At 38.0% G+C, this 22,339-nt stretch overlaps 4 protein-coding genes across 5 annotated transcripts in view; 1 reads left to right on the forward strand and 3 right to left on the reverse strand.

Annotated features, from left to right (window-relative positions):
• LOC134817954 (uncharacterized) overlaps positions 1 to 22,339 on the forward strand; it is a 94,334-nt gene that overhangs the window by 11,346 nt on the left and 60,649 nt on the right. The window lies entirely within an intron of this gene.
• Positions 1,846 to 10,101, reverse strand: LOC134818059 (double zinc ribbon and ankyrin repeat-containing protein 1-like). Of its 2 annotated transcripts, none has more exons than XM_063827471.1 (16): positions 10,019 to 10,101; positions 9,649 to 9,786; positions 9,198 to 9,367; positions 8,649 to 8,915; positions 8,276 to 8,414; positions 7,984 to 8,105; positions 7,277 to 7,419; positions 7,024 to 7,138; positions 6,523 to 6,732; positions 6,057 to 6,182; positions 5,431 to 5,602; positions 4,227 to 4,438; positions 3,873 to 4,019; positions 3,465 to 3,585; positions 2,997 to 3,121; positions 1,846 to 2,779 (listed from the first exon to the last, which is right to left on the reverse strand). In XM_063827471.1, exons 1-16 carry the CDS (start codon positions 10,071 to 10,073, stop codon positions 2,570 to 2,572), a joined length of 2,472 nt encoding a protein of 823 aa, XP_063683541.1. In that variant the 5' UTR covers positions 10,074 to 10,101; the 3' UTR covers positions 1,846 to 2,569. The 2 variants fall into 2 exon arrangements, with proteins under 2 accessions (XP_063683541.1, XP_063683542.1); XM_063827472.1 differs by having other exon boundaries at positions 1,941 to 2,779; positions 5,458 to 5,602.
• On the reverse strand, positions 13,616 to 15,218 carry LOC134818334 (meiotic nuclear division protein 1 homolog). The gene is made up of 4 exons (XM_063827844.1): positions 15,032 to 15,218; positions 14,697 to 14,829; positions 14,379 to 14,525; positions 13,616 to 14,209 (listed from the first exon to the last, which is right to left on the reverse strand). The coding sequence occupies exons 1-4, from the start codon at positions 15,206 to 15,208 to the stop codon at positions 14,049 to 14,051; spliced, it is 618 nt and encodes a 205-aa protein (XP_063683914.1). The 5' UTR covers positions 15,209 to 15,218; the 3' UTR covers positions 13,616 to 14,048.
• LOC134817788 (kinesin-associated protein 3-like) lies at positions 16,534 to 21,725 on the reverse strand. The gene is made up of 10 exons (XM_063827114.1): positions 20,405 to 21,725; positions 20,095 to 20,244; positions 19,718 to 19,816; positions 19,376 to 19,498; positions 19,037 to 19,168; positions 18,738 to 18,830; positions 18,223 to 18,332; positions 17,914 to 18,035; positions 17,371 to 17,603; positions 16,534 to 17,064 (listed from the first exon to the last, which is right to left on the reverse strand). The coding sequence occupies exons 1-10, from the start codon at positions 21,704 to 21,706 to the stop codon at positions 16,891 to 16,893; spliced, it is 2,538 nt and encodes an 845-aa protein (XP_063683184.1). The 5' UTR covers positions 21,707 to 21,725; the 3' UTR covers positions 16,534 to 16,890.

A 22,339-nucleotide genomic window follows, 5' to 3' on the forward strand; every position in this document is an offset into this window, starting at 1 on the left:
GTTATAGAAATCAGATTTCAGGGTGGACCGTGATTCTCACTTTTCTTGCCCATGAAGTGAGTAAACTGTGCCACTATTTCATGGTCCACGGTGGATTGATTACTGGAGCAGTTGAAGATGCAAAACCAAGACGTTCCCCAATACCAAGCGGTGGGCAGGAAATTAAGCTCCGGCTGACCTTCAGAGCAGTAGCCCCATTAGCGGACAAAATGAAAGTCTTGTTAAGACAACAATACAACTTCGAATTTGACGGTCAGCAGCAGGGGGATATCAATAATGATAATGGAGGGGACATTAGCGATAATGAGAATGAGAATACGCTTTAATGAAGATTTGACTTATTATTGCTATAGATTTATTTTCCTTTAAATACTAGACGTGTCTTTTTTTCTATTTCTGAGTAATATCAGTAACTGTAAATTGAAATAACTTCTTTAACAAGTAACAAAAACAAAAATTTCGGTTGAAAATTTGTTGACCTCTGAAAAAAAACTTGAAAGGTCGGCCACCGGTAAATACATGACCGGGATAATTTGGCGGGTTTTGGGAAATTCCGCCATATTTTTCCCGGTTATTAATTTTCCCAGTCATAAATTAACCCGCTATAATATTCCCGAGTAAGGTATGCGCACAAATTTGATCCTAAATATTGCAAAAAGGTAGGTGCGTGCGCGGGTTTACATAGATAATCAATACTGGACAATATTTCTACACCTCAGACTTAATCTACAATCGTTCTCTTACTTTAGGTACCTCCTACACAAAGTATACAGATCCCAGATTTATCAAGTATCTACCCTAAACTCCTAAAGAAAGAACTTCAAGAGTTCTGAATCACGAGACAAATTGGTCATGAAAAAGAAAGTGCTCATCGCTCATATTATACTGAACTATAAGTACTGAACTACTTGTCTGATATTTTTTAAGTCAGTTGATTGGCATGATGAATACAAGTAAAGAAATAAAACAATAAATCTTATGAAACATGCAATGAATATAGTTTTGACAATTTGTAAACTTAATAATTCTTCGATGTGACCCGAAATTATCCACAGAAAGAAATGATTAATCGGGGAGATTCACTAATTGCCCTGGAAAATCATCGAGCCACATTGTTTTACAATTTGGATACAGATTACAGGAGAGTAACGACTGCTTCTGCTACCGTTATATGTGGGGAGGGAAAATAAGCTGTTTTAACGGTTAGAACACAAGGGGGTAATTAACAGTGAAAAAAGGGACGGGAAATATGGCCCTCTCTCTCTCTCTCTCTCTCTCTCTCTCTCTCTCTCCCTCTCTCTCTCTCTCTCTCTCTCTCTCTCTCTCTCTCTCTCTCTCTCTCTCTCTCTCTCTCTCTCTCTCTCTCTCTCTCTCTCTCTCTCTCTCTCTCTCTCTCTCTCTCTCTCTCTCTCTCTCTCTCTCTCTCTCTCTCTCTCTCTCTCTCTCTCACTCTCTCTCTCTCACTCTCTCTCTCTCTCACTCTCTCTCTCTCTCTCTCTCTCTCTCTCTCTCTCTCTCTCTCTCTCTCTCTCTCTCTCTCTCTCTCTCTCTCTCTCTCACTCTCTCTCTCTCTCTCTCTCTCTCTCTCTCTCTCTCTCTCTCTCTCTCTCTCTCTCTCTCTCTCTCTCCCCCTCTCTCTCTCTCTCTCTCTCTCTCTCTCTCTCTCTCGGTTAGAACACAAGGGGGTAATTAACAGTGAAAAAAGGGACGGGAAATATGGCCCTCTCTCTCTCTCTCTCTCTCTCTCTCTCTCTCTCTCTCTCTCTCTCTCTCTCTCTCTCACTCTCTCTCTCTCACTCTCTCTCTCTCTCCTCTCTCTCTCTCTCTCTCTCTCTCTCTCTCTCTCTCTCTCTCTCTCTCTCTCTCTCTCTCTCTCTCTCTCTCTCTCTCCCCCTCTCTCTCTCTCTCTCTCTCTCTCTCTCTCTCTCTCTCTCTCTCACTCTCTCTCTCTCTCTCTCTCTCTCTCTCTCTCTCTCTCTCTCTCTCTCTCTCTCTCTCTCTCTCTCTCTCTCTCTCTCTCTCTCTCTCTCTCTCTCTCACTCTCTCTCTCTCTCTAAAAATAATGACGTGAATATAAAACACCCAGCCTCTAAAACAGAATCGTGCTATTTACAGTAAATTTACAAAATCCGACCAGTTATCAATGGCCTTTATGATAAATACTATAAATACTAAATAGTGTATGTACAAGCTAAATACAAATTAATTTAATTAAGTTACTATAATATAAAGTAAAGAGATTGTGATTTTCATTCAGTTTCCTAACTATTAACTTCTTTAAACAAGAATATATTATATTGCTACTTTTTATGATACATCAACTTTTCAAGAGATGAAGATTTAACATTAAGTAAAAAGTTAATACTGATGATATCATGTTTTGAAACGTGAGCACGCTGTAGGTTTTAAAATGAGCTGTCAGAATATGTCGATAAAATAATATTGATAAAAGAATATTGTCATCAGTCAAACATAAAACAACTGTTAGCAATAATTTAATCTATGCGAAATCTTCTCTCCAGAATTCCTCCCAATATTAGTGGATCGAGTCATTGCAAGGAAGAACTCATCATTTCATCCCTAACAAACTCGACCCCATGGTGGAAGTAAACAGCTGCACTGCTCGCTGATTATGGCGCTCGCGCGCGACGTCAAGAGGCGACTTGTTGGCACCGTTGGGACGCTGAAAGTCAGCGCCCTGTTTTACCAGGAACTTGACAATGTCTTGTGAACCTTGTTGTACTGCTATGTGCAGTGCTGTGTCTTGGGTAGACGGCACCTGATAGCAGATGTGTAATTTAGAGGATATAACTTAAGTCGACTTTTAGTTAAGTGGTCATAATACCATATGACCATTCTGGGACTTGTAGCAGCAAATCCCGTACCCAATTAGACTTAATTCATATATATTTTAGTTCAATAAACTTAGTGTCAAACTGTTCTAAAACAACTAAATATCAAAGTTAATAATAAAGTAATAACAAGCAGGTATGTACCGTGGAATGTAGATCAGACCCGTGTGCAGTGAGCGCTTTGAAAGCTCCGAAATGCTTGTTTTTAGCAGCCAGACACAGTACAGGTACTCCACCAGAAGTTGTTGTGTTACAATCTGCTCCTTGACCTGGGATTGGGGATTAATTAATTTATATCTTACTTTGTTGATGAGTTACTCAGTGATTGGGTTAGCTAAATGAAGTATTATTTACTATTTATCTATTTCATAACTGTCTTTAGTTCGAGCTGGAGATTTTAGCCGACGGTAGGTTTATTTCGTATATATATAATAACTATATTATTATAAGTGAAACGCTAGAATTATACAGTTCAGCCTGGCTATATGAACTAACAATTCTCATTGAGATTTGAGCAAAATCATTAATTTAAGCAATGATTTGACACTAAAATGTGTAGTATCAGATTACATGGACCATCCAAATTACATTCCAATTTTAAAAAGTAATTACCCAGTAGTCTATTCACTCGCTGTTCATCGCCATCTTTAATTATCTCACTTAACAGCGTGGAGTTTAGTTTTCCTATTCTCAACTCGTGCATATCTTTAGGTGCTACCTTCTTCTTTAGAGACTGTAAAAGACAATAAGGGTTATTTAGTTAATTGGTCACTGGGTATAGTTACCGGATTTCGTACACTGAAGAACGAGTTTTGAAGGGAGACGATGAGTATAAGTCTTGTTAAAGTACTATTTATATACTTTTCATCGTACATTAACTGTAATAAATCTGTATGTAGTATGTACCTGATATCGATAACTAATATAACAAAAACATCTCGCACTTTGATAAAAAAACAGATTGATGAATATTGTAAACAGATCTGTAATGATAATATTAATTAAATTTGTGATCGGTACCTTTCTATGAGAAGTCTGTCTAGACATGCTAGCAGAACTGTCATCTTTAGTAGCTCTGGGTATTGGTTTATCATCGCCTCCCCCCGACCCTCCATCGTCACCGTTAGAGATTAGACTTGTTTTAGAGGATGCTTTCAGATCATCACTCTGGATAGGAAATAGTTAATGATTGATGGTTGAACAATGAGTAAGTAAGTTAGTTATTAGTGTTTCTACACTGTTCAGCGGTTAAAGTAGTCAGTAGGAATTTGAAAAAGTAGCATTGTCACATCATTATATCTGTGAAATGTTCCAACTTCCTCAGGAAAATTTGCCACAAAATGCTCCATTCCCACAACTATGTTCAAGTGTTACCTTCTTAGAGCCGTTATCAGAGCCCTCCTGGAGTAACGCGTGAGTTTTAGTGATAACCACCCCGTTCTCTGCTCCTGGTTTCTTCAGTTCCTCCGCAAGCAGTTCACTTAGATCAGAGGGTGTGGTGCTGGCGATGCTGGCTGCACGAGGGGCCTTGTTTTGGGGCGAGGATGCCACTGAGTTTAGTGATACGCTCTTTTTACCCATACTCTCTGTGGGGGATAATAAGGTATGTGATTACAATTAGAGCAGTTCTTTGTAATGCTGGATTCGAGATGAATTTGGTTTGCTTTATAAGGGATAAGAAACTAATTCAAAATACCATTCCTAACCGTAATTATTTATTTATTTTTCAATCTTTATGCACACCGTAGTTACATTAATCGAATAATTATCGATGATGTTTTCGTATTCTTATAGAGTTATAGGACTTGAATACTTTAAAGCGCAAAAAAATGAAAAGTCAGCTGTAGATTGTAGAACATAATATATGTGACATGATTTGTAAGCATGCATAGCGTATGCCGTATAATAGTACTGCCAACGACATTTTAGTCATCTGATCAACTGACAAACAAAAAGTTGGAGTAATTATTATTGTCCGACCTTTTCATAATTTCTGATATCATGTAATACTGGTCCTAACAGTACTGTAATTTTGTAACCCCAATGTAAATGCAAAGTTATTATGATACAAGCAGATCGATCATAATAACTTATTAAATAAGTAAGTTAAGTCGCTTATTGACGATAAGAAACTTGGACACATAGGACTCAGTATAAATACTGTTGCTACTACTTCCTCATCGAAAAGTGTTGTTCGTACAGAAAATAAAGTCATGACGTTGTATTAATTGAAATACAAAAACGTTTGCAACACACATCTCTTCACTTTCAAGAAAATTACGTATTTGGATAACTTTAGTAAGCAAGTTGCATACGATTCTCACTATCAGTAATTCATACGTCATAATACGTCATAATACGTCATAATAGTTGACAAGAAACATACGACATGTCATGAATCATAATCCAGTGTCCATTAAATATGGCTGCCTGTTAGAATGCCAAATCTAGCCTATGTTATATTCATTTAGAGAAAACATTTAGCGAAAACAATGGACAATGTTACAGCCATGAATGAAATAAATAAATTCATCCATCAATTTACAAAGTGACGAAAGAAAGAAATCAGTAAATTTACTTGCGAGATTACTACAGGTTCTGGTACCTGTCTTTTTGGAGGCTTTCTTCGTTGAAAACACGTAAGAAATGTGGAGCTCGCTCATGTCCTTGAAGAGTGTTGCCATGGTTACTTTACCGAACGCATGCTTCCCAATGATGTCTTGGTATTCTGAATTCAGCTGACTATATACCTGCCAGGAAAATGTGTTTTATAATTGTACTAAGTACTTGTATCGTTATGGGGTAGGGGATAGTGCATACTTTATTTTAGGAATCAAGAACTTGATAGAGCTTGGAAGTGTACGTGGCTGAGAGTGAGTTTAACGCGAGCACAGAAGATATTGATTTGGCAAGCACGTTGTGTACATAATGCTTTTATGACTGCTTTAAATTGTAAGATTTACCGCATTACTTTGGGGCGACCGCAGCTAACGAACATCACTGCTGACTTGTATTTTTCAACGTCAGCTAACACTTAAAAAACTAACATAAATATTAAATAGTTTATTAAAGAGGTAATAACCCACCTTTTTTTCTTAAAAAAAAAGAAGAAAAGATAACCCACCTTTTTTTCTTTAAAAAAAAGAAGAAAAGATAACCCACCTTTTTTTCTTTAAAAAAAAAGAAGAACAGTCTATAACCCACCTTGATGTGGTTAGTGATGTGATCCACGTTCTGTCTCCAGTTCCCTCCACCAGGACTGTATTTAGTAATACTGAGACCACGTGATCTGTATACCTGCCTCATGTTATCTGTCGTACTGTTCTCTTCCTGAGTCAACGTTTTATAATTATATAATAATATATGATACAAAGAAAACTCCATTTACGGACGTGAGGAGAGTTAGGACTCCTCAATAACTGCATTAAATACATTCCTTCTGTAACGTCCTCAATAAATGTATTTAATTGTAGTTGTGAAAATAGTTTAAAACATGTGCTTTGGAACAAAGACTTCAAAACTTACGAGTGGAATTCATCTTACTTTTAACAATCAAACTCAGCAAAGAAGAAATAAACTAAGAAACGATTTGATCATAATATATGACGTAACGTTGCGTGATTAGTAATAATTTATTATAATCGCGACCAACAACACAACAGGAACTCACAGCTTGCAGACGTTTAGCTGACTTATAGAAAATACCCTCCGTTTGAGTATCAATAGATATGAGCACGGGATCACGTGATCGAATGACCGGATCAGGTGGTGGAGGGTGGGGTATCTCGTCACTCCAGCACACTTTGGTGGGTGTGGAGACAGTGGGTTTTGGGAGGAGGGAGAAGGAACAGTTACCACAGTACAGGGCTAGTGGCGGATTCTGAGGAGAACAACAGTTTTTAGTTTTTAGTTTAAATAGTGAATAATATCACGTGATACTAAAACCTGTTTAACGACATTATTCAGGATCAGGAGTGTTACAATTAATCATAAAAATCATAAAGATTTTTCGTAAAATCACACCTTTAAGAAACATAACCCTAAAACAACGTCTTACAACAATATACCACAATGTGCAACAATATACCACAATGTGCAACAATATACCACAATGTACAACAATATACCACAATGTGCACTTATTCTAAAACTAGGAGCTCTTGTAACCAACCTGGAATGCGCAGGAACAACAGACAAGTGGCTGAGACAAGTCAACCATAGACCCGCCACACCAGTCGCAGTACCGTGCTTCTAGTGCATTGTCTCTGCTGCACTTCTTACATTGCCTGGCAGGATGTGTTGGTTAAATGGCGCAGGATATCTACATATGTAGTCAACCTTCATTCAACGGTGATGACGAAGGAAATTATGTTAATATATTGTTGGACAATAGCAACGGCATGAGATCCACATTATAAGATTACCGTTTGTTGTGATCGTGATGGAAAGCAGGAGGTGGAGCAGGCTGGGGAGGTTTTATAGTCAGTTCCAAACGTTCCTCACATACCACACATGTTTTACTGCCCGGAGGGTTCTTGAACTTGCACCCACTACACACTATTGCTTCCTGTTCCAGGGAGAGATTAATGTGGTCAGATAGTCCAGAATTATGGCAAATCGATTGATTGTTTGTATCGATTGATTGTTTGTATTGTCTAATTTTTGGTATCTGTGCCATTTTCTGTATATGTCTGAATTTCGGTAAGCGGTAAGCGGTAAGCGGTAAGCGATAAGTGGTAAGTGGAAAGTGGCAAGTGGTAAGTGGTAAGTGGAAAGTGGTAAGTGGTAAGTGGTAAGTGGAAAGTGGTAAGTGGCAAGTGGCAAGTGGCAAGTGGCAAGTGGAAAGTGGTAAGTGGTTAGTGGTAAGTGGTAAGTGGTAAGTGGTAAGTGGTAAGTGGTAAGTGGTAAGCGGTAAGCGGTAAGCGGTAAGTGGTAAGTGGTAAGTGGTAAGTGGTAAGTGGTAAGTGGTAAGTGGTAAGTGGTAAGTGGTAAGTGGTAAGTGGTAAGTGGTAAGTGGTAAGTGGAAAGTGGTAAGTGGTAAGTGGTAAGTGGTAAGTGGTAAGTGGTAAGTGGTAAGTGGTAAGTGGAAAGTGGTAAGTGGTAAGTGGTAAGTGGTAAGTGGTAAACTAACCGTGGTAGGAAGGTTGAGTTGTTGTGATGTGATCCTAGCCTCACATACCAAACAGTGACTCATATCTCCGGGAACAGTACTGTGACAATGCAAACACTTCACCGTACCAGGCTCTACTGGATCTGAAGATATTTCAGACTTTATAATTTGAGACATATTACTATATTATTATCATAATTTTGAAATGGAGCAGATGGTAGCGTATTGGAAAGCTGTTTGCTAAAATAATAAAGTAGGGTAATATATATAAGTAATCAAGCAAAAAGTATACTTTACAGGTTTAAAAACATACTAGGAGGTAGATAGAAGGAGCACTGGTGACAGTATTTAGCGAGGGGGTTAGGAGGTTTATCAGTGAAGCACTGAGGACATTTCTCTGTTTCTTTTGTAAACGTCATATTAGTCTGCAACGAATCCTCTTCAATCCGCACCTAGATTAGATGAGATTTAATTTTTTATAATTCAGTTTCACGACAAAATTATACTGCAATTTATTGGAAATGTAGCCTATTTGATATAGATGTCATGATCTAGAGAAACGTTTAAAACTCATAAACATTTCCCGCCACTTTCGAAGTCCATAAATGACCTATCCCTCAGTTAATCAAAAAATATTCTACCGCACCATTAACCGTAACACTAACTCACTGCACAATGCACAGTACCTGTTTCATGACATCAGTAGCTATCTTCATACTCCTTCTCTTCCTATTCGGAGTACCTGGAGCACTCCTACTCGGAGTACTAGCGCGCGGCCCCGTGGGAGAGGCGCGCGGTACCGGCCCCGTGGGAGAGACGGGCTCGCCCCGCCCTGGAGAGGTCCCGCTGCGCTGCTTGGCGCGGTTTGCTGTGTACAGCCCTCCTGGAGGTAGTGCCTGGACGTTGCTACGGAAACTTTCTGCTAAAACACGTCTTTTGAACGTGTCCTCTTCCTGATAATATGAAGAATAACTTTACTGTAGGTGTACACTGTACACCTACAGTAACGTTATTGTACAGTGTACACTGCAGTAAGGACTTTATAGTTTATATGACTTATAATACGACAAAGGTGTTGTTCAGAACCAATAAGTTATCATCATCGTTAGTAGGAAATACACATAATATATTAACATTAATATTTACAATAAATACCTGACTGAAGCTGATAGCAGGAAATATTTACAATAAATACCTAACTGAAGCTGTTAGCAGGAAATATATACAATAAATACCTGACTGAAGCTGTTATCCAACTGACTATCCAAACTGAGCCGCTCCAACTCCTCCACAGGGTTAGATTCCTTTATATAGTACACTTTAGTTACTGTGTTACTATTCCTTCCGTCCGGGTAGGAGGCTACTGATTTTATAGTCCTCTTGCCGGCTGATAAGAGAAACGGACCTGAAATGAGCGGTGAAATTGTTATAATTATGTTTATTATAAGGATAGAAAATTAACAAAAACCGTGTATTGACTTATGACTACGAAAACCTTGTAGTGACTTATGACTGCTTCTTGTTGCATTTTCTGTGATAAACATAACGGATTGTTTTGCGTCACGAATCACGATGATACCTAACGTCCAAACATTTACAGCAAAGATTATCAAGAATTCTAGTTGTCAAGACGATTTACTAAAGACAGTTTAAACGATTTAATTTGTTAGTTTCATTCTAAAATACCGGTATAAGTGTAAGTCCATCTGCTTTTAGTATCGAAAGGAACAGGTTTCTCCCCGTTAATAGTGTAGAATATAGTAGTGTTAGGCGTGTCACATGATAGTTCTATCGGAGTGTCATCGTCTATGTTCTGTTTACTGCCTGTAACATTGATTGTAAATAGTGAGGCATGAGGATTAGGGTCAAAACGACATTCAAAGTAGTTAATAATTCAATTAATTTGCATTATATTAAAATCGAGTAAATTCTCTGTTTGATATATTAGCTTTAAACAGGTCGGTAAAATCAAAACAACCAACTGCTTGTTACCTTCATTTGTTAATGTTGTAAGAAATCCTTTAAAACCTATTAAAGTAAGCTACAATACACTGACCTGGTGTTGAACGGAGTGGAATACAGGTGGGAGCCTTGATCTGACCAGCTGTCATGAGGTCTGTTAATTCCTGTTCATGTAATCTTCCTAGTCAGGTGGTAAGTCTGTTAATTCCTGTTTTTACTATGGTTATAATCTGTTAATTCCTGTTTTTACTATGGTTATAAGTCTGTTAATTCCTGTTTTTACTATGGTTATAATCTGTTGATATAATATGTTATTTTCTGTTTCTATCATATTATATATTATTATATAACTTTATTCAAATCAAAAATAGAACATAAATGAACATCTTAAAGATCTGATAAGTAGCCAGAAAAAAAGAAATACTGATACACAAGCTATAACAACTTCTTCCATCCCGCTCTATCAGAGGCTAAAAGTCTTAAATTGTATAAATCGTCTGTATTTACAAATGGAATGTTCCTACTACCTAAATCAAATTTAATAGTCTTAAGCAAGTTCGACTGGTGTCTGCCTACTCTACCCTTTTTGGTACTCTGACTCTCTACTGCAAAGTGTAATGCAAGCTGTGCAGGTGAGTTGTTATCACTGCGAAGGACATGTCCGAGCATCCTCCATCGTGCACATGCAACACGCTCACTGAGTGGAACCACTTCACATCTCTTGTAAAGGGTGTCGTTTTTGATTATATTAGGGTAAGTCATTCTGATGATTTGCCTCAGATGCTTTCTGTGGCAAATATCCAGTTTACTCAGTAGCTGCTTTGAAGCAGCCCAGCAGCTACAATTATACATTAAGACGGAGACCACCTGGGCTTCGTAGATCTTAAGTCTGGTCTTAAGAGGTATGCGTTTACCTTGTTCCCAAACTTTCTTGTAGGTTTGGAAAGCAAGATTTGCCAGAATACATCGTCTTTTTATGTCCTCGTTGCTGCACAATTTGGAACCAAGTGAGATAGATGATCTCCAGGGCTCTCTTCCTCGAAGTGGCTCTCCTTTGTCATCAACTTCGTTCTTCTCGGCCAGATAGATATGTGTGAACTCTGTTTTTGATTCGTTGACAAAAAGATTCCACTCCTCCAATATCTCCTTGCATATTGGTAACATGGACTCCAAATTCTTTTTATCCTCGTCTGTGAAGTCTGCGTCGTCTGCGTACTCCCACTCAAGAGGTAGCAGGTTTTCAGCAAACGGAGGGTTGGGTCTTAGATAAGACATAAAGGCACGAAGGTGATAAAGTGCGCCAGCCAAATACAGGGTGAAAAGGTTTCCAGACAAACTATCACCTTGGAACGCACCTATCGTGACAATGAACTCCCCTGATACGGTAGACCTCACTTTAATCTTCAGTTTGGTACATGAGAGTAGGTACCTTACCAGTCGGATGTCGTCTTCACTACAACCAGCATCAGCAAGAAGTTCTAGCAAAACTGATCTCTTAATGGTGTCGAATGCAGATGACATATCAATACCCATTTTGTGTAGAGACCAGCGTTTCTCCTTCACAACTGAAACTAGGATCCGTTGTGTCCAAACAATATTTGCACAGCTATGGCCAGGCTTGTAGGCATTTTGCCAAGGTCCTGTGTACTGAGAAACTTGTCTTTGAATGCGTCTAAGGACTATCATGGACAATATCTTCCTGGTGCCGTTTAAAAGACAAAGAGGGCGCAGACTTTTTAAAGGTCCACGTGGCTTACCAGGTTTTTGCAGTGGGGTAAGGAATCCTTCAGTGAATGAAGGTACATGTTCATGACGTTCAAATGATTGATTGGTCAGCTGTGCAAATGTAGAATAGAAAATAGGTGGGGAGTGTTTAAGGAATTCGTTAGGAATACCATCAGGACCAACAGCCTTACCATTTCTTAGCTTTTTGGCAGCTTGTTCCACTTCAAAGGATGTGATGGGATTGTTTAGTGGCTGAGGACTGCCAACAAACGGCTCAAGTGGAGGTTCACTGTCTGGTCCTGTGTAGTGTTGCTCAAAATAGTTGCGTATAATGTCAGCTTTGTCACTCTCATTATCTACCAGTTGATTGTTGTCGTTAAAAACAGAGATGGAGTCTGATTTCTTGTTACCTGATAGTTGCCGGACAGCTTCAAACATTTTACGGCCATCGTCTGTATTATTGATAGAGTCTGCAAGACTGTTTGCAACTTCTATTCTGAGAGTATTCAGTCGCTTCTTAATGTCATTTGAGAGTTTGTTAATTTTTGATCTCAAGTCCTTTCTGTCTCTGTATTCATTATTATTCAGAAGTTGTAGCAATCGTTTTCTTTCCTCTGACATTTCAACAACTTCACTATCAGAAGAGTGGTGTCTCTTTCGCTGTGGCTCGCGTAGACCCACAGTGGAGATAGCAGCAGTCTCAACACTTTTAAATAGTTTACCGAACTGTTGACAAGTATCATTAGAAGAATAGTCAGGTTTAGATACTAGTCGGTTGATATTATCAGTAAGTGCAGATTTAAACTGTTGTTGCGCTGCAATGCTACCTATAAGAGTGGTTGTGTTGAATGCCTTCTGAGTAGTCCTCTTCTTCCTGTAGAAACTATAACGCAGGGAAAAATCTGCTTTCGCAACTACAAGCTTGTGGTCACTGCGGTGCTTAGTTCCCGCATATGACCTTGCATCAGTCAGTAGTGCTTTGCTCCTGGACTTGCAAAGTATATAGTCTATCTGTGAGAAGTATGGTTTACTCTTTCGGGTGGATTGGTCTCTTATCCATCCAGTGCGTGTAGTTATATGCCTGCTGCTGTGGGAGAATGAAGTATTGGTAGCAAATAAGCCATTTGCTGCCAGAAAATGTAACAATCTCTCTCCATTCTCGTTCCTTCTACCAACACCATGCCTACCTATGTGCTGCTGTAAACCATTTTCTTCATCAACAAGTGAACGCTTGCCTAACTTGGCATTGAAGTCACCTAACATCCATACTTCAAATCGAGCAGGAACACTGATAGCCTCAAGAAGCTCACCATAAAATTGATCAGCTAGTTGAGGATTCTGGACTGATTTTGGATTAGTAGGACTGTAACAATTAATAATTCTGATATAACAAGGTGGTTTGTTTACCCAATTGGGCTTTAGTTTAACGTCCATGTAAACGACTCTGTCACTGATCTGATGATGCGATAAAACACTGTCCATAAAACGCTTGTTAACAACAAAACCAAGACCTCCATGTCTACCCTGCTTCTGGTCAAACAGAAACAGTCTATGATGACCGGGAAGTGTTGTTTCCAAGAATTCACGAGTTTTGGTTTCTTGTAAGGCCAAAATATCTAAATCGTATCTGTCGATGTCCTCTGCAACAAGATGTTGCCTGTGAGTGGTGGAGAGACCACAAACATTCCATGTCCCAAAATTGAGTGTCGTACTAGCAATGATGGAAAAAGTTGCACAAAGAAGGTATCCAGCGATCTTTGTCGAGGCGATAAACTTACTGGCTGCTTTCACTGCCATGCGGACTCGTTACTGTCACACACCATCCTGTTTCTATCATGATTCTATATTTAATTTTGATGATACGGGATCATTTACTGCAATGTTTTGGATAAGGAATTTATGCATTACAAAAAAATGCTTAATAGATAAATTTAAAGTAAAAACTGAAATCAATGATACGCAGCATGGGTGATGGGTCGACCTAGGTCGGTACTTGTATATACCATGTATGACATTCAATAATAATATTATGTAAGTTAATAGAATTTTATAAATTTAATATTATGATATTGTAACTTTGAATTTCTGAATTAAATAACTCTGAAAACACGAAAAGTAAAATTGTTAAAAATCAGCGAGGGTTTATGATCGCCTTATATCGGCAATGCGAAAATTTAAAAATAAATAAAAATTGGCTGATCGAAATTCTGCATCAATTGAAATTATAGTTTGCGAAATAGCATTGCATGAATAATAGTGTATAGGTACTAGGTAGGTAGACCTCACCCTGTGTAGAAATAGCGTTATATAAGTCAGCAAAGAACACAACCGATAGCAACGCTTAAAAATTCAAAAATACCTATTCTAACTGTAAAAAATAAATACCGCCCAATTATTCTTCACTCGACGTAGTCCAGTTCTTCAGGAATGCCAAAATTTTTGCACATAGTTTTAGTTTCGATACTGAACTTGTTCTTACACCAACTTTGTACTGAGAAGATATTATCAGTCCATCTGTTTATTGACTCTTTGGACGTTAATATCTCTTTCTTCTTTTGCTCTGAAAATAATTAAAATGTGTAAGTTAAAGGATCAAGGGAAGACCGATGGAAGACTGAAGAATGAAGGCCAAAAAAGGATAGGTCGCTGAACACGCAGAAACGAGGAGGGTTATAATACTTAATACGCAATGTAATATAATCATGAAAAGTTTCGTATAATTGACTGACCAAGAACTTCAGGATCACACTCTTTATATTTGAGAACCTCGTTGGTTACAGCAGCGAGCATCTTCTCCTTAACTCCTATCTCCTCAAGGAGCTCACTCCTTTCTGCTCCTTCCACCCGTAACTTCTTAGCTTCCTCTATTGCAGCTCCTGAAATTTTCAAATGTCTTGGATTGTTTTTCTATATCATTATTACGACTCAAATATAAAATGTCTTGGATTGTTTTCCTATAATATTATTATTACGACTCAAATATCAAATTTCTTGGATTGTTCACAAATTGTACATCAACAATGTTTTTCTAGTCATATCTAGCTCACCATTATTAGCTTTTCGTTTCTTGAGGCCCTCTACCTCCGTATTTATCTCTTCAAGTTTTCTTTTTCTGGAGAGAACAGCTTGGCTGGGAAAACACCAGAAGTAGTTGGATGTACCTATCTTCTCTGCGCACACCTGACCAGGATCAAACTAATTTCATTTGTGGAATGTGTCAAACTACTGAATTGTGTTACAGATATATACTTGCCCATGATTAATTATTACTCATATACGTTAAGAAAAAGATACTAAATTTGATACAAATTCAACGCGGTACTAGAATGGAATGTGTATCTGTGATAGAGGGTAAGCACTCTATTGTCTTAGCATCTCTCACCATATCGTCATCCACAAGACTCTGCAGGATATCCTTTACAGACATGGGTGTGATCCCCTTCTCTTTTGGACATATCTTCTCTAATTCCTTTAACTGGAACACATCCTTCTTCTCGTAGAAAACTTCCATCATCCTCTTCCTCTTCTCATCCACACTCAATCCTTTCTTTTTCGACATTGACAACTACAATAATAGTAATAAGTATTCTCTGCTATTAACATTAACAATACATGCTCTGAACACGAACTGGGTATCAATTAACGGAAGGGAGAGGGCGCGGCGGAAGAAAGTTCGTGAACTGAAAATATGGCTCGGACTAGGCATTCATTGCCAAACTGAGTAGAGGCATAATGTCTATTGTATATTAGATACGTCATACTCGGACACTGAAACGATAGTTAGTACTGGTAGGCATAACTCAGGTACTATCCTTTACCAGATAAAATATGTATATTATGCCGACGTACTAATACTATACAATAAACATGTTATATAACTTGGAAAGGTTGGAAAATTCACCAGTACGGCCGGAAAAAAATAAAGATCAGCCAAGATAAGTTCGATCTTACAGCGTATTTTACAGGCAGTATTAACGACAAAAATTAGGGATTCTGAGAAGGACAAGAAAAAGTAACATTCAGAACAAAGGGAAGGACAACACACTTATAAAATCAAGGTAGCACACTAATCCTACAAAAGAACCCCGTCCCTACGGAGCAGCACGTCTCCAGGGAGCAACCTGTCTCCATCTCCAGGGAGTTATCACCATGATGTACGGCCACTAATTTGATCCTGAAACATACATGCTGGCGTTCTGATCAAATCAGGCGAGCAATAAGTTTTGTCGAAGCGAGGAAACCCTGAAATACAATCCATGGTAAGCCAGGTAAGAGGCACTTTGTTACGATGTAGGGGGGAGTTTAGGGGCAGGTGTAGATAAAGTGGTGACAACTGTAACAACTGTAACAACTGTAACAACTGTAACAACTGTAACAACTGTAACAACTGTAACAACTGTAACAACTGTAACAACTGTAACAACTGTAACAACTGTAACAACTGTAACAACTGTGACAACTGTGACAACTGTAACAGTTTCAGAGTTATTTAAGCATTCCAACCTGGTGTTCTTAACCCTAAAAATCACTCAAAACTAACTAATATCATACAATGCAACCTCCAATATAAAGAGGAAACAGAAAACATACACATTTCATACCATCAGCACACACACGTCCAACATAAAATATAATATGTAGAGAGGAATTACGAGAATTTCAGTCGTAGTCTGTACACGAAAGCTGTCAACAGCATTTCAGCGTGTTGGGTGAGGTAATGTTAAATACGTATGTTGGGAGGAAATTTGCACTTAAACGCCTTTTTGTGAGGTTTTATGGGGGTCTGTGAGGATCTGTGGGTATCTGTGAGGATCTGTGGGTATCTGTGAAGATCACTCATATACGCTGATTAAATTTAAAATTTTATAATTAAAACTCAAAATGGAAATAATAAACTTGAAATTTTATACATATTTCGTACACTGTAAAGTTCATTAATAACATACCCTGAATACAATATACACCGTAATCATCTGAGTAAAAATTCTGATAACTTGTCGCCAAAACAGCATGGCAAAACCATGTACTGGGGCAGGTATGATTCAAACTTTACTCCGCTGAAATATTTAACAGGAAACAAACTAATAGAGTACAATCTGTGACCAGCACAGCATTCCAGTACGCACTTCTCATATTATATCAACTATAACACACTTCTTCTGAATAAAACTTTGTCAAACAAATTCCAGCTTTATATAAATATATCAAATACTTCTGCGCTTTATAATAAACAAAACAAGATCAAGACCTCAGATGCCAGTTCTCAAGAGTTCTGCTAAAGCTGTCAAGGTTTGTCATGTAGCCTGCATTCCGGGGTTCTTGTGCTATTGGGGGAGCGCCTTGCTTGGAATGCTGGGCTCCGTACACAGCTTCTTCGTCAGGACTTATCATTCTATTACCTCCCTGGTTGTAATGCTGAAGGGGTATTATATAATATATTGCTATATATAGCAACCTTAGTCCTTAAAATGATTATCAAGTTAATGTAGAAACCAATATAACGATAACTTGCGTGCTTGGATAGTTGTCAAGGAAGGTAATATTCTCAAAACTGAAATATCACAAACCTTTTAAAAGACTTCCAAAGACCACACAGAAGTACTGAGTACTATGCATATTGTATAAAGAAGTTAAGAACTGCGCTACTAAATATCTAACTCTATCCAAGACTTAGATATCAGAGTAACAATAATAAACCTGTTGATAGTAATAATAATAAACCTGTTGATAGTAATCGTAGTCCTCCTCCTGATCCTGGTACTGAGCTGCGTACTCCCCGGCCTCGACACGTGTGTGTAACCCAGGGTGATGAATGTGATCACCCGGGTGATACCCATCCTCACCAGGGTAACCACCGTAGTCTCTGTGGTCACCATCGTAAGGGTAGTCTGCGTAAGGCTGGTCACGGTACCCGTCCTGTTCGTGCTGGTAAAGCAGATCCGCTGTACTGTCTCCTGCAATATTCAGGGGGTGTTGGACGGGCAAATAACAGGCTGGCAAATCAGAGCAAATAGTGCTTCTGAGGAGGTGGCCGTTAACAATTGCAGTCATGTTACTACTGACCGACATGATAATATTAATATTATACAAGCGAGCAAAATAATTCTTTGAGCACTAATATTTAAATAACTATGATAAAGAAAATGTGAGGTTCTAATGAGTAGTGATGTGAATAAAATTTGTGTGTCCTCCTTCGTGTAAAAACAAAATAAATCAGGAAACAGAAGGAAGCTGATAAGGAGAGAAAGTGAGAGGTAAGGTTACCTGATAACATCATCTCTCTAGGGAGGTAATCGTCATCGTACGAGTCTACCTCAGGGTCGTTACCCTGGGTAACCATCTCCAGCCACTGGGAGTTGTGCCATTTGAACTTCTCGTACTGGATCCTGATAGGGGGTGGTTTTTGTGTTGGCTTGGTAAAAGACATTTACGTCATAAATTGATAATTCTTCTATCCGATTGAATCTGTTGTATTGAACTTGTAAGCTTCTTTTATGAAGTACAATCAAATAAAAAATGTTCTTTTACTCGATCTATACTGACGAAAACTGTTGTTAAAAGAAAGAAACTGACTTTGTAGCCCAGTCCTCGTCGTACTCAGAGATGATATCTAAAGTTGTATCGCACATCCGGCGTACTTCTGTATTCTTATCGTGCATCAGATCTATCAGATAAGCCGGAGCCTGTCGGATCGTAACGATATTTAAAATTTTATAATTTGAACACTTTGGAGCTCTAAATTTTAAATTTGAAGTTTTTTCAACTTCGAAATATTAGTAGTTGAGCATTATTGAGATCAGATTAACTAAATTGTATACCACAAAGCAGCCATTTTATTTACTCAAAAAATACAAAAAATGCATATAATACCAGTGCAAAGTAATACAAGCCGAAGAAGGCCCAACAAACATTCTGGTTAAATTAAACATTCACTATTTAACATAATTGATGTTTTCGGACAAAGTGAGAGTCTCCACTCAGTTTTTCAAACAAAGTGGAGACTCTTACTTTGTCCCAAAACATCAATTAAATGATCGATCCACTCAAAAGAGTGAAAACAGATTATTATTGACTATTTAGGTATTAACCTGAGACTGTTTAATGAGGAGCTCTCTAGTGCACTTGTGGAATATCATCTGATAGAACACGTAGAGTATTTGCAGGACTATCTCATCGTCTTCCTGAAAGTATAGATGTGAAATGTATGACGTCACAACCCTACAACTTATGGACAGCACTAATTGATTTCTTTTGGGCTGTTTAAAAATATTTGGTTATCATGCGTGAGTGACTTATAAATTCTTCAAAGCTAATTAAAGTATTAATGATCCTATTTCTCTTAATCTATTAATTGGCTTAAATGATAAAATAAAGCAAAGTAATAAACCTGTTTGGCGGTGATGAGCTCAATAAGAGTGTTAGGTAGACCAGCGTTAGCAAACAGTTGGGCACAGTCCTCGTCTCTCACTACATTCCCTACAAACCTCACTATTTCCAGCACCACATCATCTGCCACCTTCTGTTCGGAGAAATATTATAATTGTGAACTTTAACAGTTAACAAACGGTGTGAAACGCTAAGCTGCAATTCTCGTTACAAACCTAGTTTTGTGTATATTTTGCCCGATTTCTTCTTTATCGGCTTCTTAAGTTTTGATAATTGAGTAGCATCGAAAAAAACCTATTAAATCCTAAATTATTCAATGCTGGACTATCTAAGAACTAACATTAGCTGGGGCGAGATTGCGAGATATCCAGGGCACCAGATTATACTCGGTAACAAGCTGTCTGAAGTCTATTTCAGGCAGGTTCAACTCCGCCAGCACTCCTAGTAGTTCCACTGTTATCTGCTGGAGTGTTTACGTTGTGTTATTGTGATGATATTCAATATTGGGAGGGTTGTGTTGTGTTTACGTTGTGTTTACGTTGTGTTGTGTTTACGTTGTGTTATTGTTATGATATTCAATATTGGGAGGTTGATGTCATGGCGTGACTTTGATCCGTTCAACACTGGGGGCGGGGGGGCTTGGGTAGATCTGCACATTTTAGTAGAGTGATATGTATCTCACCTCCTCGTGTGGACAGTCTTTAACAATAGACACGATCTCGTTTATTGAGCTGAGCACCACTTTCTTCTCCTGAACTTCATGACTCAGAATGTTCCGGACCTGAGGCATGTTAGTTTGAGGTGTCACATGTTAGTTTGAGGTGTCAACTGTTAGTTTGGGTATCACGTGAGGTGTCACATGTCAGTTTGAGGTGTCACATGTTAGTTTGAGGTACCACGTCTTAAAGATAGTTCTTGGAACTGAGTGATGTAAGCATTTGTTTTTAAAACACATGCTTACATCAATCTAATTTCTAAAGATCGTTCAAATTCTAGTCCACCTTATTGTTTACCAGTCTGTTTCAGACCATCTGTCATCGATGAGTAAACTTAACTAACCATTTTGAGCATAAGAGAATCCCTGTTTTTCAGTGATTGTCGCAACAGAAGTCGCAGATTTTGTGCAAAGTGAGCTGCAATCTTGGGGTTCTGTGTTATATTGACGCACAGTGCCATCAATTCCATATCCAGCTGTCCCTCCTCATTTTCCTGAATATTGTAGTGAATTCATTTTTAAGAAGAAAAAGATTATTTCGAACATCTCAAACATGTTTAAGTATACGAGAATAGTGATTAAAAATCATTCAACAATCAAGTAACTCTGAAGAACTTAAAAATTCCGTCGTTAATTTTTTTCAAATGTACAAACCTGAAGTATGTGAATGATGATTGGGACGATATCAGTGTAGCTGAATAGTCCTTTACATTTATCATCCACTGAGACATGATAAAGGATGCAAAGAGCAAAGACTCTGTGGGTTTCTTCTTTAACAAAATTGACTAATTTGGGCAACATGCCACACTTTATTATTTGTGTCCTGATATCTTTGTCAAAAGAGAGATTCAAAATTAATCTCAAAATAAGGCTGACAAGAATATCACTTTGATGAGGAATCATTTTGTTCAGTTTTGAAACAACATTCATCTCTTTCATTACATCTTTATTTTCTTTGTAGATACTGAGCCTTTTGAGGAATGACACGACCAAAATCAATAGCTCAAGGCTTTTCCTTTCAAGCATGGTATTCAAAAACACTATGATACTCTTTTGAGTCATCTTAATTTCAATTGGGGTATCTTCAGCAATATTAAGAAGCAGGTAGACAGATACTCGTAAAAGTTGCTCCTGCTTGTGTATAACTACTTCAAACTTCTTTTCACTTTTGAGGAATGCTTTTTGAGATTCTTCACTCTTCTCGTCAATGGCTGTTTTTTTCTTCTTAGCCAATTCATCATTCCAGTACTCAAATCGTTTTAGCTCATTTTCAATTATCTGCAAGCATGATGAACCAATTTTGTACTGTAGCAGAATTGAATGGAACTCTGAAAAACTGGAGAAGCAAAAGAATATGTACACAATATTTGTGCAAAGGTCAATTGATTTCTTCCAGTCTTCTCTTAAAACACGACTTAGGGCACCAAGCACCATTTCATTTTCAATAAGTTCAGCGAGGTTGTCAGGGTTCCTTGCTAACTGCAATATAAGTGATGTCCCCTTGGTTTTAGTTTTCATGTCATCATACAGTAAATCGACATATGACTCCAATTCATTCAAATCGGCCTTCTCCTGAATTTCGTCAATGTCATCAAATCGGCTTGTTGCCTGTCGGATTCTTTCCATTTCCTGCTCCACACTTTCAGTATTTACGGTCACTTTTCTCGTTTGTAGATAGTAGAGAAGCTGCTCCAGTTCAGGAACTTTACTTGGATGTATCAAGTTACATTTCTCAACAACAACTTCACTTAATTTTCGCAGGTCTGTTCCAACTGATAAGTTCTTTATCATGATAGTTTTCTGGGATTGCTTGTTTTCACCCAGCATTGCATCTCCTGCCTCGCCCAAAATTGTAGCTTCAACCTCGAAGTGAACAACAATGGCAGACAGGGTAGGGTGAACATCAATTGCACCCGTCTTTATCTTCTTCTTCAGATATCTAGCATCCTCTTCCATGTTTCTGTTGTCAGCAGACAGTCCTGTTTAAGAAGGATATAGATTAATAGTAATTGATAGGCAGTATAATATTGCTTTACATTGGTAAGGACACGTTTTTTTTTAAGTGTGGTGAAAATGACTTTGAGTGCCATGACACTTTTGACAATGAAAGTAAAATGACTAGTAACTAGAAAGTGTTGCACAGAAATGCCTTCAATCTTAACTGCCCCTGTAAGGAAAATCCATTAGTTAGTTAATATGTCATAATATAGTACCAAGGTAGTGCCAGTTTTCAGCATTTTGGACTATAATGTTTAAAACGCCCGTAAAAAACTGAATTTTGCGACTTTTCTGTTCAAAATTCAGATTATGTCTCAGAATTATTCAAAGAATATTTGGATTGGGGTAGGAATACTTGAACTGTGCTCAAAATAAGCAAAAAGTCATTTGTTTGGTAAAATTTCTAGTTTGGTTGAAGGGGTTGTACAAGGCCCATACTTTTGATCAGCTTATGAATGAACTGTAACAACTTTCAAGAAACGTTGGTCTGTAATAATGTAACCTAGGAAAAACCTATTGTGTGCCTGTATTCAGTAAAAATTCACTCACAAAATTACAATTGAGTTTTTTTACATTGCAGTAGCTAGACAG

The sequence above is a fragment of the Bolinopsis microptera genome, chromosome 7 (assembly GCF_026151205.1).
Source record: "Bolinopsis microptera isolate Bmic1 chromosome 7, MBARI_Bmic_1.0, whole genome shotgun sequence".
Taxonomy (NCBI): Eukaryota; Metazoa; Ctenophora; class Tentaculata; order Lobata; family Bolinopsidae; genus Bolinopsis; species Bolinopsis microptera.

Excerpts from the sequence above, each read along its gene's own strand:
- LOC134817788 (XM_063827114.1), bottom strand. The coding sequence starts at position 21,706 with ATGGAAGAGGATGCTAGATATCTGAAGAAGAAGATAAAGACGGGTGCA. Across the intron at positions 18,831-19,036 it reads AGCTCATCACCGCCAAACAG|GAAGACGATGAGATAGTCCT; the intron begins GTTTATTACTTT and ends CTATACTTTCAG. Across the intron at positions 18,036-18,222 it reads GACGAGGACTGGGCTACAAA|GATCCAGTACGAGAAGTTCA; the intron begins GTCAGTTTCTTT and ends ACCCCCTATCAG.
- LOC134818059 (XM_063827471.1), bottom strand. The coding sequence starts at position 10,073 with ATGACAGCTGGTCAGATCAAGGCTCCCACCTGTATTCCACTCCGTTCA. Across the intron at positions 6,183-6,522 it reads CAGCTAAACGTCTGCAAGCT|GAAGAGAACAGTACGACAGA; the intron begins GTGAGTTCCTGT and ends ACGTTGACTCAG. Across the intron at positions 2,780-2,996 it reads GGTCTGATCTACATTCCACG|GTGCCGTCTACCCAAGACAC; the intron begins GTACATACCTGC and ends ATCTGCTATCAG.
- LOC134818334 (XM_063827844.1), bottom strand. The coding sequence starts at position 15,208 with ATGTCGAAAAAGAAAGGATTGAGTGTGGATGAGAAGAGGAAGAGGATG. Across the intron at positions 14,830-15,031 it reads GTCTTGTGGATGACGATATG|GTGTGCGCAGAGAAGATAGG; the intron begins GTGAGAGATGCT and ends GATCCTGGTCAG. Across the intron at positions 14,526-14,696 it reads GAAACGAAAAGCTAATAATG|GAGCTGCAATAGAGGAAGCT; the intron begins GTGAGCTAGATA and ends TGAAAATTTCAG.